Genomic DNA, 17,817 nt, shown 5'->3' on the forward strand with positions numbered 1-17,817 from the left:
TGTGTTGGAAGGGACCATCCAGTTCCAGCCCCCTGCCACGGACAGGGACACCTTCCACTAGAGCAGGTTGCTCCAAGCCCCTGTGTCCAACCTGGCCTTGAACACTGCCAGGGCTGGGGCAGCCACAGCTTCTCTGGGCTTCTCTTTTAACTCTGCTAATAAAAAATTTCAACTGCTTTACCTTGTAAGGCAATTCCAGCAATATGATCAGTTAGTGTTAGTAACTACAAACCTTGCTTTATCTTTGGAAAGGGAAAATACTGTGAAAGGGTATTTTTCTGCTTCCTTCCTTTAGCTTCGTTCAGCATTGGATAAAACTGAAGAGCTTGAAGTCAGCAATGGTCATCTAGTAAAACGCTTGGAGAAGATGAAAGCCAATCGGAGTGCTTTGCTGTCTCAGCAATAACCACCACCTTTCAATGGAAACCACTACTACGTGACAGAATCAGAACAACGTTGCAGATGCTTCTGTCTCTCGCTGTCTGGGATGCTTTGTGTCATGCCTTCTGAGAACAAACAACCCCAACATTTGCTACGTGCCACCCAGCTGTGGTTCTCTCTACGCATTCAAACCTACTGCACTATATACATAGGAGTAGCTGATCCAAATGGCTGTGCCTGCGGGAGCCCTTCTACACCGATCAGTGGGTATATTTGAAGTACAATATCCATCTATAAGAAGCACATCAGGCATTGCATTAAGTTCTAGGAGGCACAGCAGCCATTTATTGCCATTTAAAATGGCATTCAAAGAGAACATTTTAACTAGACTGGAATTTTGTGTCTTGCTGAAAATTAAAAAAAAAGTTAAACACCCCCCCTCCCAAAAAAAACCAACCAAGCAACAAAACCACTGTAAGTTTTGGACTTTCTGATGACAGTATCTGTAATTTAGTGACTACGGTAGAGTTATTCATAGTAGGTTTTTCATTTACAAATCACTGTGGAACCACAAGCCATTACAAAGCAAAACTCCTTCACTGGAAACCATGGAAGAAAATGGTCTTGGAAGCAAAAGTGACCTTAAATGACTTTGCCAATAAAACAAAGGTGTTTGGAGGTATTTTTGCACCAGTGGAATCATAAGACTATTTTATTTCAGGGTAAATAGACAATAGTTTCATTGAATTTTCAACTTTTATTTGTATTATTTAATCACTGCTCTTGGAGTTGAACTACTTTTAAAGGATGTAAAGTTGCATTAATAAACCAGCATAAGGCTGTGTTTTAAGAAATGGTGGGTTTTGCACTTAGATCATTCACTTTGGTGCATTTCTCAAAGCAAATGTCATTTGCTTAAAATATGTAATGGGTTTTTTACATCAGAAACTATGTTCTGGTCCGTGAAACTAGGAAACTATGCCGCTATAAAATACAAGTCTAATTTTTAAAGTAACTAATAAGTAAAGAAGCACTTTAGAAAATGTTACTGCCTATGGTTTTTCTACAAATACAGAAGTAGCAAATTATTTTCTTCTACGGTCATTATAAAGGTTTTCCACTCTTCATGGAAAATAGTGTAACGAATTAAGATGTTGCAATCAATTTATTATAAACAACTAGCACTACAGCTCTGGTTTATTGGAAATTTTTCTGAATGTACTGCTCAAAGGAGAACAGCGGTTACCTGAAGAGTAAAGCTGTCCTTCCCCCTTCAGCCTGAACAGAAAAGCTCGCAAGCAGGGTAGGCAACCAGTCCCTTAGGAATCTGTTCATACAGTGAAGCCGCATCTCCTGTTTGACAGGAGCGACCTTCTGTCAGTGCTGACTGCCTCAATAGATAACGGTTCTGCCAAGCCAAATCCAGACCTGGGAGACCATTTCTTCTTAACCTGGTCTTCAGACTGGTCCAGATATTTCCCTAGCCTCTTCCTCACAAACTGGAGGTTAAAGTACAAACCGCTGCTATTTTCAATGTGAGGGGTCGCTGGTATCTTCTTAGAGCACCTTTACAAATTAATTAAACCAAAACCAGTGTCTGAATGTGTTTCTCTGGTTTGGCTAGAAAATAACACCTTCATCTCTTCTGAGTGCACCCCTAAATTTAGGAATGAAGTACTGAAATTAATACTCCAGGAAAAGGATGAAGGCTTTTTTTTGTGCCTGTGGGGAGAAGTCTGTTTTTATGCCCCTAGGGAAATAAGTATGTCCTTGTTGATAAATGTGGTGGAACATGGGAATGAAAGGAACGTTTGAAATCTGCACTCCAGCTAGGACTTTGGGTTTTTTCTTTGTTTTCGAGAGGAACATTCAGATGCAGAGCCAGGTTTCTTGTGGAATACCTCAGAATCACTGTGGATACCTATTAACAATTTTCTGTGGTTGACTTGTGTAATTTCTGGTGTATAAAGCCTCTGGGGCCTAAAAAAATGAACTAAGGGCTTTCCAGAATGCAAGCAAATGTGCTAAATATAACATCTTAGTAACTGATGTGTGATTGCCACCGGTCATATTTTTATTTGTGGTAGCAGTGAAAAAACTGTCTCTCCTGGCAAGGTTGAGGAGAAACAATCTAGCAACCAAGCACTGGTCCAAAAGGCTAAAAATAATTTTGTTCATCCAGAAGTGATGTGTTCTGTCATTTTGAAGTAGATCCCATCTCACACCCCCATAAGCATTAACCTCATGACAGAAATCAGATGTGTATTTCAACCTGGATATGCTTATAGTAGAAATCGTGTGTGATAAAGTAGCTGAATGTTGAAGCCACATTTCCCCACCCTGCCCCCCCCATCCCACCCCTTCCCCCCACCCCCCAAATTTTCAGTATGGCTTAGCTTTAGAATAACGGAAGAAGAAGTACTGGTTGGTTTACCCCAAACTGTTCTATGTTTTCCTGTGAAGAATGTACAACAAACCAGGGCTTTCAATGGTAATAATATATGCACATGCCCCAGTCCTTTTAATTGAGCTCCAAATAAGAAATCCTTGGTACCCGGCCCACTGAATGGCTCCTGGGGGGAACCAGGATGGGTTTTCCTACAATTTGTATTTAAAATTGTTATCCTTTGGTTTATTTTTAAAATGTTAAATAATTTTATTGTTTGCAAATGGAATGTTACCCAAAATGGGTTTGTTTGGGGTTTGTTTTTTTGTTTGTTTGGTTTTTTTTAATCAAACTGTTAGGAGGTATGAGCATGGAAAAGGAAATTCATGAGCAGAACTCGCCAATAAAAATGTCACTTGTTTGGGTTAGTTTTTATAGAATGGCCTGTCATGATCGTGTTACTGATAAAAGTTCTCTTGGAAATACAGACTTTTTGGATGATACTGGTTTTAACAGCTGCGCTTCATTTTTAATGCATTGCTGCAGCCACATAGATGTGAGCAACACTGGTTGTAAAATGCACAAAGGGCACTGGGTGTCAGACATAATTCCAAATACCAGTGTTTTTAATAGCGGGGTGCACTTTGTGATGGGGAAGACAGGGACAGTGTCCCATCAGGAAAAATTTAAATGGTCTTGCTGGTTGGATTCATTTTCTGCTTAGGGTTTTTATGGTGGGTTACGACAGATAACCCACATAGTAACTTTCTCTGGAAGAATCCTTCACAGCAGAAGACAGCTTGGTTTATCAAAACCATGACAAATTTGGTATTAAATGTCATCCTGAACTGATCAGGGGCGGCAAAGTAATGTTTTGCACACTTTATTATGAACTTCACATGTGTCTGTTTGAAGGCTGGAGGCGCGGGCAGCAGCAGCAGCGGCGGGTGGCCATTGAGTGCGTGCTCGGTGGATCCACCATGGAGCGGCCAGCGTGAGGTGCGTGATGCAGGTGACTGGCGGCTCAGCTCTGGTACGGAGGCATTAGCGGGGGGAGAGCGGAGGGACGTGGTTTGGGCAGCAGCAAGGCTGCTCAGCCTGCTTTGGAGCTGCGATGAGTGCTGCGAGCCGCGGTTCCCTGCCTGCAGGTTCCCCCTGTGCGAGCAGGGGCACCAGGCTGCTGCTGAGGGCTGCCCCCATCCTCCCCAGGAGCTCTGCTGTGGCTGTCCACGCTGCACTGCAGCGTGGGAGCTGAGCTTTAGTACCAGAGCTGGTTTCTAACCAACTGGGCTGTTGAGCATCTCGCTGTGTTGTTATTAACAATAACCTTGTTACTACATATCTAAGGCATAAGAGGCCTTAGGGCTGTGGCTGCCCCAACCCTAGCCACAAGCACTGCAGCTACTCCAACCACAGGCACAGAGAGTTGTGGTCAGTGGCTCAATGTCCAATTGGAAACCTGTAATGAGTGGTCTCCCTCAGGGATCGGTGTTGGGACCGCTCTTGTTCAACATCTTTGTCAGCGGCATGGACAGTGGGATAGATGCACCCTCAGCAAGTTTGCCAACGACACCAGGTTATTTGGTTCGGTTGATACGCTGGAGGGAAGGGACGGGATCCAGAGGGACCTGGACACACTTGGGAAGTGCCAGTGCCAACCTCATGAAGTTCAAGCAAGCCAAGTGCAAGGTCCTACACCTGGGTCAGGACAATCCCAGGCACAGCTACAGGTTGGGCAGAGAAGAGATTCAGAGCAGCCCTGCGGAGAAGGACTTGGGGGTGTTGGTTGATGAGAAACTGAACATGAGCTGCTTCAGTGTGCGCTCGAGCCCAGAAACCGCACGTGTGCTGGGCTGCATCAAAAGAAGCGTGACCAGCAGGTCGAAGGAGGTGATCCTGCCCCTCTACTCTGCTCTTGTGAGACCTCACTTGAATATTGTGTACAGTTCTGGTGCCCTCAACATACGAAGGACATGGAGCTGTTGGAGCAAGTCCAGAGGAGGCCACAAGGATGATCAGGGGCTGGAGTACCTCCCATATGAAGACAGGCTGAGAACATTGGGGCTGTTCCGCCTGGAGAGGAGAAGCTGCGTGGAGACCTCAGAGCAGCCTTCCAGTGTCAGAAGGGGGCTACAAGGATGCTGGGGAGGGACTCTTCATCAGGGACTGTAGTGACAGGACAAGGGGTGATGGGTTCAAACAAACAGGGGAAGTTCAGGTTGGATATAAGGAAGAAGTTCTTTATTATGAGGGTGCTGAGGCGCTGGCACAGGGTGCCCAGAGAAGCGGTAAATTCTCTGTCCCTGGCAGTGTTCAAGGCCAGGCTGGATGGAGTCTTGGTTGACATGGTTTAGTGTGAGGTGTCCCTGCCCATGGCAGGGGGGTTGGAACTGGATGATCTTAAGGTCCTTTCCAATCCTATTCTGAGATTCTATGAAACTGCTCAAAAACCCACCCAAATTGCCCCAAATGAGCTCAAATGACCCCCAAAGTGGCTTTAATTGTCCTAAACCAGCCCCCAAATAGCCCAAAACTCCACCAAATGCCCCATAAGTCCCCAAAGCAGGTCAAAATTCACCCCAAATGCCCTCAGACGGCTGGAATTACCCCATATTATGCACAAACAGCCCAAATTGCCCAAAAATCAGCTCAAAATCTTCCAGAAGTTCCCCCAAACCACCTTCAAATGCCCCAAATTACACTCAAACCACCCGATCCCAAAGTGCAAACACCCAGGCCCTGCACGCGGTGTCCTCCAGCAGTGCCACCAACGTGGCGATCCGCCCTTGCTTAGCCACGTAAAATTCCAAGTGCCAAAAAGTGCCCCCAAACCACCCCAAGTTACACAAAACTCAGCCAAAACCAGCTTGAATTACCCCAAAGTGTCAAAAACCAAACCAAAGTGCCCAAAACGGATTAAAAGCAGCTAGAAATGTCCCAAGCCCACCCCAAGTGCCCCCAGATGAACGACTTCAATAGACTAGAACGGGCTTAAATAAACTGAAATGGATTTCAATAGACCCCAATAAATTTAAATGGACTCAATTAACTTCAAATAAACTCGAATGAATTAATTAAACCGGGTCGATAAACCGATCCTGGAGCTGCTTTTCGCTCTCGCGTCTTTTTAACGCCTCGTTGATACCTGATTGAGGACAGTGACAGCGGCCGCCACTGAGCCGCCAGGGGGACGGAGAGGGGGGCGGGGGTACCACTTCAGTCCTGAGCCGCCTCACCCCGGCGGCCCCACCGCGCCCGCCGCCTCCGCCGCCCCTTTTATAACCTCGCCCGCTCCCGCCGCTCAGCCAATCACTGCTCTGCTCACCTCCCAGAGAGGGCGGGACATAGAGGCGGTGGGACAGCGTTGTCCAATCCCTGGCCGCCTCTGCCTTAGCTACAGCGCGCAGCTGGGGGGACTCCTTCCCGCCTAGCGACCGGCGGCCAATCAGCGGTGCCCCTCGGTGTGAGGGAGCGATGGCGGCGGCCGGGGAGGAAGGGGGAGAAGGCGGCGGCGGCTGAAACGCGGCTTTATCTTCAACAGATGCGCGGCTATGAAGCTTAGCGGGGCTCACCTCGGCTCAGCTCAGCTCCCGGATCCACTCCGGAGGTGCAGGAAGATCCCTCGGTGGGTGCTGGCCAGTAGCACCCTGGGGTGCAGCCCCAGGAGCAGCCGCCCCACGGTGCCAGGGGGCTCCAAGGGGTGCAGCAGCACCTGGGGCAGCAGCTCCCGGTGCTGATCCCGGCGGCGTTCCTGGTATTCCCGGGGCTCCGTGCCCAGCAGCAGGTACTCCCCGGGGGACAGGTGGCCCACCCAACACAATGAGCCCTATAGGGAACCCCAAGTACCCCATAGGGTCCCCACTACCCCCCACCCCCCATAAGTAGCACAATACCAGTTGACTTTTATTCGCTTTCATTTTTATTCGCTTTTGAGTTTCATTCAGGTTTTTTCACTTTTATTCATTTTTATTCAATTTTTGATCACTTTATTGACATTTTATTGACTTTTCATTCAGTTTTCTCGCGATTTGATTTAGTCACTTTTAGTAACGTTTTCTTTTTTAGATTCCCCATAGTGACCCAGAGCAACCCCTGGACATCCCATAGACCCCCCTTAGATCCTATATAGGACCTCCAGCCTCATAGAGTCCTTGTAGGCATCCCATAGGGTCCCAGAGCGACCCATAGATACCCCACAGCAACCCATGGATACTCCATAGTGACTCATAGATGCCCCATAGAGACTCATACATCCCCATAATGACCCACTGCGAACTATAGATACCCCATAGACAGCCTATAGTGAGCCCTGGACACCCCATAGAGACCCACAGTGACTGCTAGATACCCCATAGACCCACACGTGGCCCCATGACAACTCTTATGACTTATGGTGTCGTGACGTCACCAGGACTGCGATGACATCATCATAGCAGCATCGTCAACCCCCGAGTACCCCAACAGCACCTGATTTTTTTATTCACTTTCATTCATTTTTGCTTTAAACTTTCATTCACTTTTATTCGAGTTTTATTCATTTTTGCTCACTTTTTCTTCACTTTTTGTATGGTTTTGTACCCTTTTTGTACACTTTCTATTCAGTTTTCTTCAGATTTGGTTTAGTCAGCTTTAGTAAGATATTTTTTTTTAGATACCCCCTAGTGACCCAGAGCAACCCCCGGCCACCTCATAGAGCCCCGTAGAGCCCAGACCCACAGCGACCGATATGGGTCTGTTGTATGTTTCTGCCCTTTGTCCCTGTTGTCAGCAGTGTATTTGTGTATTCCTGGCAAGGCCACAGCTGTTCTCCACAAGCTTTGTGCAGGTTTCTTCAGGCTTTTTATTCACCTTTAGTCACCCTTGAGCTCCCCTGTACTTGCTTTTGATTCGCTTTTACTTCACTTTTATGCTGTTTTCTTCAGATGTATTTGCTTTTTAGTTCCTTTAAGTGATCTTCAGTTTTATTCACTTTTCTTGGAGATTTATTCAGATTTCTTCCCTTTTCTTCTTTTTCATTCACATTGAATTCACTTGAGTTTTATTAAGGGTTATTCACTTTCATTGGTGTTTATTCCCTTTTCAGCTTTATGCCTGTTCTATTTCACTGCAATCCAGTTTAATGGAGCTGGAGCAGCTGCACCGGGCCCGGCCCACGCCCCAGGATGGACCTGAGCCCCCCGCGAAGGTGAGACCCACAGCCAGCCCCACGGCAACCCAGTGACACCCATATATACCCCACAGTGACCCATAGATACACAACCCCCACATCCCCATGGTGCCCTATAGACCCACAACGCGTGTCCCCCAGCTTTTATTGGCTCCTGGCGTCATGATGTCACCAGGACCGCGATGACGTCATCAGCATCAGCAATGACACAGTGCCCCATAGGGCCCCCCTCCCCCCCCACAACCCCTGAGTACCCCAGCACCAGTCCATTTTTTTATTCACTTTTGTTCGTTTTATTTTAAAATTTTCACTCCCTTTTATTCGAGTTTTATTCAGGCTTGTTCATTTTTATTCTTTTTGCTCACTTTATGATCACTTTTTGCTCGCATTTTATTCACTTTTTAATGACATTCAGTTTTTATTCAGTTTTCTTCTGATTTCATTTAGTCACTTTTAGTAAGATTTCATTTTTTTAGATACCTCATAGCGACCCAGAGCAACCCATGGACACCTCATAGAGCCCCACAGACCACAGCAGATCCCCTATAGACCCACTCAGCCTCATAGACTCCCTGTAGACATACCATAGGGTCCCAGAGCGACCCACGAACACCCCACAGCAACTCTTAGCGAACCATGGATACACCATAGTGACCTACAGAGACCCATAGACACCACATAGTGACCCGTAGACACCACGTAGTGACCCATAGACACCCAGAGCAACCCACTGACAGCCCATAGCCATCCACAGCACCCCATGGACACCCTATAGACATCCCATAGAGACCCACAGTGAGCAATAGACACCCCACAGCAACCCATGGACACTCCACGGGCGACTCATAGATGCCCCAAAGTGACCCATAGATCCCCCTAATGACCCACAGTGACCCATAGATGCCTCATGGGCATCCAGTAGCGACCTGTATATGCCCCATATGAACCCCTGGATGCCCCGTAGTGATCCATGGCCACCCATAGACAACCCACAGAGACCCACAACAGCTGCTAGATACCCTATACACACACATGGCCCCACGGCAGCACATAGAGCCCTATACACACCCTACACTGCCACATAGCACCGCATAGACACCCTCCCCACTGCCCCATAGTTCCCTATAGATGCACAACACGTGCCCCACGGCTTTTATAGACTTATGGTGTCGTGGCGTCACTAGGACTGGGATGACATCAGCAGCAGCATCGTCAACCACCATGGTACCCCATAGGGCCCCCACTACCCCCCCCGCCCCCCATAAGTACCCCCACACCAATCGGGTTTTGATTTGCTTTCATTCGTTTTTATGAACTTTCATTCACTTTTATTAAAATTTCATTCAGGCTTGTTCATTTTTATTCCTTTTTATTTACTTTGTAATAATTAATAATCACTTGATTCACTTTTATTTGCTTTTTACTGACTTTACACAGTTTTATTCAGCTTTTTTTCCCTTTTATTATTTTTTTCTTCAGATTTATTTCTTTATAGTCCTTTTTAGTAATTTTTTTTTTTTCTTAGATGCCCCATAGCAACCCAGAGAAACTCATGGGTTTCTCATAGAGACGTACGGCGGCTGATAGAGATGCCGTAGCGACCCATGGACCCTCCATAGCGACCCGTATAGACGCCATAGTGACCCATAGATCCCCATAACAACCTACGGTGACCCATAGAGACCCCAGATTGACCCACACACTGCCCCATGGCAACCCATAGCACCCCATAGACACCCCCCAGTGCCCCATAGCCTCCTATAGACCCACAACTCATGCCGCACAGCTTTTATTGACTACTGGCATCGCGATAACAGCAGCAGCAGCAACATTCACCCACATGGTGCCCTATAGGGATCCCATTGAAGCCATTTCGGGAGCTGTATTAGCCCATCATTACCGATGCCGCTCTGTAGCGCTCAGTTCCTGAGCAGGATCAGTTTACTTTGCAGCGTGGACTGTGAATCTTCATGCGCTGATGATTCCAGTCATAGCATATGAATTGATACGTAAGTGACCTGAACATTACCTGATGTGATCGAGCCATCACAGCCTTTTCCCACCAGATGAATCAGAGCACAAGTCTTCTTCAGCAGTAATAACAAGACCAAAGCCACTTAGCTTGTCCCATAAACCTACACCTGCAGTTTGCACAGCCAGGCGTGAACACGTGTCCGCCAAAAGAAATGTTTTGCTCTTTGTGTTTTCCTTTGTTCTTGGAGTCTAACCATACTTACTACAGAACACAAACACAATGTTAATTTAGAAACGAAGTGTTACGGGATTCTTTATGTAGTAACAAGTCGTGAAGATTTGCGTGACGGTCAGAATCTGTACCTGGAAGTGGCTGGTAATTCTGCCCAAGTGCTGCGTGTTTGTCTTGCTCACTACAGGAGAGTAAAAATCAGGGAATCGAGCCAGAGTTTGGCTTTTGCTCTGCAAGAATGACTTTGTTTCAGAACGCACTAGTTGAAGAATGTGAAGCTTTCCATACCAACTCTGCAGTGCTCTCTATCCTTTTTCTCCTTTAGTTCGTCCAGAATTTACGGATACTTTAGCGATCAAGCAGGGATGGCTTCCCATTCTTGAAAAGATAGCTGTGGAAAAAACTGTGCCTAACAATACATACCTGCCAGAGGGTAACAACTTTGTCATTATTACAGGGCCAAATATGAGTGGAAAATCAACGCACCTAAACCAGATTGCTCTTTGTCAAATTATGGCACAGATTGGTGAGTAATAACGTACCATGTTAGTAATCTTCTGCGGACAGTTGCTTTCTAATTAAAAGTACTTATGAAGTTGAATGGTTTGGCTTTGAGAGTAAGATTCTGTCTAAGTAGCACCAGGTGTTTTTTAGTCTGTTTGCTCCTACCAACTCTTGCGTTGCTGACAGAAGCCACTGCGAGGTTTTGGGTCTGCCGTTGGCCCTGTTTCTGTAGCTGGAAGCCTCCGCAGTCTGTCTTTAGGAGAGGTGCAGTTGTGTGCTTTGGTTCTTTGGAGCCCCTTAACCCAGTCTAGCACCTTACATTAGATAGATAGCGAGTGTCCTTGAAGTGTGCTCATCAAGCTACGTACGTGTTGGTAATCCAAACGGAACCTGAGGAGTTCCTGAGTATAGGGGTGAGTCTCAGTTAGACTCCTCATGTCTTTTACCTTACAGATAAAGGTAACCACCTGTTCCACAGCAGGCTGGTAGCACAGAAGAGACACCTTAATAGGCTGACCCTGTCTCTACTAGAATGAAATTACTTAGCAGTGGTGAATAAAATTTGTCTGCCATGTGTTTGTGGGTCCAGTCCCCAACAACTGCAAGTTCTTCAGGAATTGCTCTCAAAAAACATGAGTTTAATAAGAATAAAGGAGAGTGTAAAGTCTTTTTGTCAGGTTTCCTGTTCTATTCAACAAGACTAATGAGCCTCGAGGTTTCATAGAGGCAATATAATCTTGTTTTGGGGAAGTTAAGATTCCTTGGGATTAATAACTCAATGGTTACAGAAATGTAAATTCATCCTAGTGTTATTCCCACCTTTTTGTGTCAGTCTAAAGGACTGATACTCAGCTTCAGGCATATGATTTCTTAAGGTTTTACAGATAAACTTCTTTAATTATGGTATCTGTATGATAATATTTTCTTACAAAGCAGTGGTAGAACATGATCTTATGAAACTTTGTCAAATAAGATGCATTCTCTACAGGGCACAATGACCAAGTGTAAAACTAATGTTTTTCCCCACTGACAGAGGCAGATTGGCATGTCAGACTGACATGAGAAGAATCATATTTTACTTGTTTTGTAGGTTCTTGTGTCCCAGCAGAGTATTGTTCTTTTTGGATAGCAGAGCAGATATTTACCAGAATAGGTATGGATGATGGTAGAGAAACAAACGCATCAACATTCATGAACGAAATGAAAGAGGTATTGAACATGGCTAAGCCGGGGTCCAAGGCCCATTTTTACTGTTAGGCTAATAAGAGTTGTACTAGTGTATTTCCATGGGAAGAATGTACTTTGAAAAGCAGTCAGAAGTTGAGCTTTCATCTCTTAGCTTGATGATAAACCACAGAAACCCAGGGCATATCTTAAATAACAAGATACACCAATACAAGTAAAAATCAGTGCTCTGTTGGAGAGTGGATTCAACATTTTGTTGTTTCTTGGACCTTAAATGAGCCTAAGCTCCTTCAGTTCCCTTTCCCAAACTGATACACTTTTGAGGGAAAGTGGAGGAATTCAGTGGAAAAGAGGAGGAATGCTGTAAGAGGAGTCTTTGCTTCACTAGAATTGGCAGCTGTTGGAAAGCTGTGAAAAGGTAAAATTTATGGCTCTGACACCATTTTTAAGAATTTCTATATTAAGTTTCATCCGAATAAGGCAGAGTATTCCTCGAGTATCCCTCTGAGCAGCCCTCTGAGCAGTCCTGTTCCTAATGGAGGTTCTTAAAACATGCATTTGTAGGGATGGAAACGCATGAAATATTTTCCTAGATAACATACACCATACAAAACGCTAATGACAAATCACTCGTCATAAGTGAGGAACTTGGCAGAGGTACCAGCGCTGAAGAGGGAATTGGCACTTGTTACGCTGCCTGTGAATATCTGCTGAATTTAAAGGTAATTCTGTTTTGGAAAGAAACCAAAACAAAAATCCCTTTTAGTTATTTTATTATAAACGCAAGTTTGCGTTTCTGTCTGGGAAGAGAACAGCCCAGCCTCTTTAGTTTTGCTTCATGCAGCTTTGTACGCTCAAGTGTTGAAGCTCTTTACTCAGCTGTTACCTTTCCGAAGTACAGAGGTAGTTCCACACAGCGGTCACACGGGCTGGAGGCTTGTTTGGGAAACAGGAAGATGCTTTTAGATGGGTTGAAAGTTTCACCTCTGTTCCTAGTTACGCAATCATCTAATTTTGCTGATTTACTGTAATTTATTCCAGGATCATTTCCAAAACAAATTTTCTTCCTTCTTTCCCGATTTAGGCATTTACATTATTTGCTACATGCTTCCTGGAACTGTGTCATATAGCTGCCTTATATCCCAGTGTGGAAAACCACCATTTTGAAGTGCAACATGTGAGAAGCAGTGCTGGAAATAAGGAGAAAATGCTTACACTCACGCACTCTCTAAAGGCTGTACAGAGGAAAAGAACTATGGTAATGGATTCCCCTCTGACTTTAACTTAATAAACATTACATAGGACATTATTTCAGTTCGTAGGCATCTAACAAGATTTTTCTGCTGACAGATTTCTCCTGAGTTAGTATCTCTCTCAGAGGTACAACTGTAAGTCTGTAACTCGTTCCTAATGCTTGTGTGTTTAAACTGTGTAGTGAGATAGTAGTTTGGGGTAGTAGGAAGAACTTGGATGAAATTTTCCCTGCCCGTGGTAGGGGGTTGGAACTAGATGATCTTTAACGTCCCTTCTAACCCAAACTGTTCTGTGGTTCTATGAAAAAAACCCCATTTTAATAATGTGAGTAGCTACTTGGTTCACCTCGGAATGAGATGAGCCAAACTCAGCACACAGTACTCGAGTCGGTGATGGAAGTGAGAGACTTACAGCTGTGAATGCTGAGCTCTGTGTAAAACTCTCTTATGTGTCTGCCATAAGTAATGATGTATCGGTTAAATAGCAGCTTGGCCCTTTTTGATTAGCAAAAAGGCATCGAGTCTCTTTGAAAAATGGCAGGAATTTTACAGTGTATCAGCCTAAGGCTGTTTTGAGAGGTTCCACTGAAGCGTCGGTGTTCTCAGGAAAGTGCATTTACTTCTCTTTGAACTTCAGAATAAATCATGCTGAAGACTGTACAGACTGACCGATTACGAGTCAATAAAGAAATGAGTGAGTGACAGGAAGGCATAGCTCCATTTTTGAGGAGCTACAGAGGTACGTACCTTTCCAAATACTAGATTCTGAAGTTTGGTTTAGGTGACATTTAATCAATAGGAAATGAGCTACACATGACTTTTGCAAACTAGTGGTGACTGAGGACTAGGAATTATTCCGGTCAGGCTTCAATTAACTGGCCTTAAGATGTTTATCAGAATTTCAGAATAAGTTTCCTTACCTTTGGCTGCACAAGCTCGATTTCAGATGCTATGACACCCCTTACTTGAGCAAAGTTACATTCAAAGAAAGAGGGTGGGGGCTCTTCTTGACCCTTTTTCATTTTTAACCCTACAATCAGGTTAAGGGTTAAGCACAGCTTCCTCAGAGCAGCCAGGGCCACAGGCAGAGGGGCAAAAACTGTGTTAGGGCAGGAAAAAACATGTACATCCCTTACCCCGAGTATGCAGAGTTTGGCTGCTGGCAAGAGAGTAGCATAACATCTGTATCCACTGGATATGTGGGTGTAACGGAGAGTGCATTTAGCACAACCACGGCATCTGCTGGCCTGCCCGATTAGAAGAAATAAACAGAGAAGCTGCTAGCACCAGCACCAGCCGTTTCCCAGCTCTGACCCCTCCTGCTCCTCAGCCGGCACGGTTACAGCGTTACCAGCACTAACTTCATGTGGAAGCGTATCTCAGAGGAGACATTTCATTTGTAACTCTTGAAACCGTACTGCTTGTTTAAAAAACTAAGAGAGACATGAAGAGAAAATATATATATAAATTATTTTAATAAAAATTAAAATTTCTCCCTTTAGAAAATAGGCCAAGTTAATTCTGGCAGACATAGCGTGGAAGGTAGGGAAAAATGACATCCAACCCCCTGACTTGTGTTTTTATGTATTTAGGATTAAAAGCTGCAGAAGTTTCCTCCCTACCATCATCTGTAATTGTGGATGCAAAGGAAATCACAAATCACATTGCAAACCAAATTTTGGTCCAGAGTAGAGAATTGTAATAGTATAATTCACAGTTTTTCTAAAACTCAAATACATTTTCAGTTCCTGAAAGGAGACGGGAGAAGCACTGCCTCTGGTTTTAGCAAAGTAGATTTCAGTAAAATCTGTGTTTCTGAGCCAGTTATAAAATACTCTATTGAAGGCTGCTGTTAGGTGGCAACCCAAAGCAGTCCTTAGGGTGAAGGAGTTTAGGGTGGAATGTTGGTGTACAAATCAAGAATCGGGAGGTCAGAAGGAGGCTGGAAAATAGCTAATATTAGTATTTTAATAACAGAAAGGAATTGGTTTCCTATTTTACTGCACGGGTGTGTTTTTGAGAACAGCACGGGCAGAAGAGCACTCCTGAGATGATGAGGCAGAGAGCTGTGTGCCATCTAGCAATGAGATTGCTTCGGACTGCCGGAAATTCTCGAGTGGATCCGGACAGTTTGCGGATATATTTGAAAGTCTTGAAGAAGTATGAAGCCAGTTGTCCTGCACCCGGACAGGACAATGAGCAACAGTAATGTATTGCACAGGCTCTAATTTTTATGACTGCAAGATGATCCTGGTTTTCCCCAGAATATTATAAAATACTGCTTTCCACATGTTTTTAGTTCCTTAATTCTTAGTCTGAATTATATTCACTACTGAAAGACCATATCCGTCATGGGGTTTTTCCACAAAACACACCTGAAATAAAAGCATTTACTCGATATGAGGAACACGGTTCTTTCTGATAACAAACTATATCCCTTTCATTATTTTATAGAGACAAAGAAGTTGTCTAACGTTTAATATTTTCTTCTGGTGGATCTGCTGTTATGGTTCTTACATCCGATAGTAAAGATATTGCCTAACGAAAAGCAGTCTTTGGAACAGATGGGCCGCTTGCCTTGCACAGGCACGCTCTACTTGCATTGTTGAACGTGCATCCGTAAATCCTGTCGCTGCCTATTCCAGGAAGGTTCCAGCTCTCTCAGTCATTACTCTTAATCCAACATCAAGTCCAGGAGCACTTCCTCTCCAGAACTGGGCAGTCACAGCTTTTTTGTAACAGCACAGTAACAGCAAATTACTGTGGTATTGGCACGGTTGATCAGGTTTTGTTTAGAAAGCGAGTAACAGGAAATCAACAGAAAGTTGAATATCCTTCCTCCTTCGGGTTTTGGGTTCTTTTTGGTACAACTTCATTGAGCGGCTGCAGCCACGTATTCCAGCGTGAACGAACGTGTCTTTCTTCACTTCCTTCCAACCAGCTTTGGCCAAGAGTTCTTACGTTTCATTTAAGTGCGTGTGCATATACATGATTTCTTATGCATTTATCTATTAAAGGGGTAATATAGAACAGCGCGGTATGTAATTTGTAACAACAAATATATGTATTTATGACATACATTTCCTTTTAATGTATCTATCTTTGTAAACATAGCAGTGCAACAGAATAACATCGGTAGTCGGCGTACTGTGGTTTTTTACCGAAGAGGGTTTTCGATTGATTGAAGCTGTTAACCGCAGTTCACCTCTCTTCAGGCCTTTGCTGGCAAGTCTCTCACCATTACCTCCGTCCATAAATACCATATTTGTTGTCGAGCCCGGTGAGGACCGTGGCAGAAAGAAGTATTTTGTGTTCAGGTTTCTTAACGCGAGGAACCAGATGGGAAGTGACACGTATTTCAGACATTGACTGGGCAGGGTGCACATCTCCCTGTTGGGGTCAGCCAGCGCAGCACCAGGAAGAACGGTTCTGGGGTGCGTGCCTGGAAGCCTGGCGTAGTTTGGCCCCATCAGAACTGTTCCCCTCTTCTGCGCACCTTATTTCAGAGCCTTCGGCTTGCTTCCAGCCTGTCAGGACTCTGCGTTTACATACTCTGCGCACTGCTCTCTCGAAACAGGTTTTAAGTAAGGAGTTTGGTTTTGGTGTATTTTCTCACTGTCATCTGTATGCCACAGAGCGGGACCAGAACTCAAAAAGGTGGAATAGATACTTTCAGACTTATTTTTACATTACCTGTAAGCAGGCCTTGGTAGGCAAGTGGGCTTGAATTTGAGGGTTTTGGTAGCACTGTCCATAACTCCATGGAGGGGGGGAAAAAGACAAGTACCTTCAAGGGTTGTTACTGCAGATGTCTCGTGATGCTCAATAGGTCCTCCCCAGCCGATGGGGGCCGGGACCGTGGTGCTGCGGGGCACCCAATCCCAGCACGGGAATGGAGAGTGAACATCACGGAGCAGAGCCTGAGCAAGAGCCGTGGCACCATCCTCTGCAGCCTGCGGGACAGGGGCTGCGGGTGCTGTCCCCCTCGTCTTTCTAGCCTTTCTTAGGGGTGCGTGTGCCTGTGTAAATGGCAGTTACTAAAGTGAAGAGCTGCTGCTCGGGGCAGCTTTCCTCATTTTTTTGCAGGTGTTTTATGGAGGGGGTGAAATAAAAAGGAGGATGTGGGGAATATGGGGACAAATGGTTTCATTTGCACACCACAGTGTCACTGGGGGGGGGGGGGGGGGGGGGGCGATGATTTGGAAGAGGAGCAGGTGAGGATGGGGTGGGTCCCCTGGAAAAAGGGGGAAACAGCTTGATTTGGATCCGATTCCTCCAAACAGGGACCTTCTGTGACAGGCTGTGCTTGTGGAGTCCAAGAGTACTCCCGCTCCTCTGATGCTGGGTCTGCAGGGGCGGTGGGGGATACCCACACCAAGTTTTGGAGAGAAAACCATCCCGTTTGGGATCTGTGTGGTGGTGGTGGTTAAACTGTTTTATCTCAAGCCACCAGTTTTGTCGCTCTTACCTTCTCTCCTCATCCCACAGGCGGGGGGTGCGGAGCTCCGCTGCCGTGCGCAGCACAGGCGGGAACCCCCGGCGCTCCCCGGCCATCCGCTGAGCAGCGTCTTGTCCGTGAACGCACCTCTCGGCTTTCCCCCGCTGTGGAGCGTGGGCAGAACAGCCCCAGCCTTGTCCCGTCGTCAGCAGCAAAGGCGTGGAATGGTTTTTGGTACGAAGGCGCCGGGGACAGCCCTGTCCCCAGACAGCGGTTGGTGTCCCCGGAGGATGTAAA

General features: G+C 45.5%; 1 protein-coding gene and 1 long non-coding RNA gene across 6 annotated transcripts in view; both read left to right on the forward strand.

The window, feature by feature from the left end:
• LRRFIP1 (LRR binding FLII interacting protein 1) overlaps nucleotides 1-3,270 on the forward strand; it is a 109,020-nt gene extending 105,750 nt beyond the window's left edge. For all 5 annotated transcript variants that reach the window (XM_030486231.1, XM_030486233.1, XM_030486232.1 and 2 more), the window contains one exon: nucleotides 296-3,270. In XM_030486231.1, the coding sequence (XP_030342091.1) occupies nucleotides 296-406 (111 nt within the window). In that variant the 3' untranslated portion in view covers nucleotides 407-3,270. The remainder of the gene's footprint in view (nucleotides 1-295) is intronic.
• Nucleotides 3,271-6,794: 3,524 nt separating this feature from the next.
• On the forward strand, nucleotides 6,795-15,829 carry LOC115608068. Its single transcript, XR_003991435.1, has 5 exons — nucleotides 6,795-6,813; nucleotides 10,119-10,908; nucleotides 12,394-12,551; nucleotides 12,914-13,087; nucleotides 13,720-15,829. It is a non-coding gene; the product is annotated as an uncharacterized LOC115608068 (long non-coding RNA).
• Nucleotides 15,830-17,817: the final 1,988 nt, after the last annotated feature.

Source organism: Strigops habroptila, chromosome 5, assembly GCF_004027225.2.
Source record: "Strigops habroptila isolate Jane chromosome 5, bStrHab1.2.pri, whole genome shotgun sequence".
NCBI lineage: Eukaryota > Metazoa > Chordata > Aves > Psittaciformes > Psittacidae > Strigops > Strigops habroptila.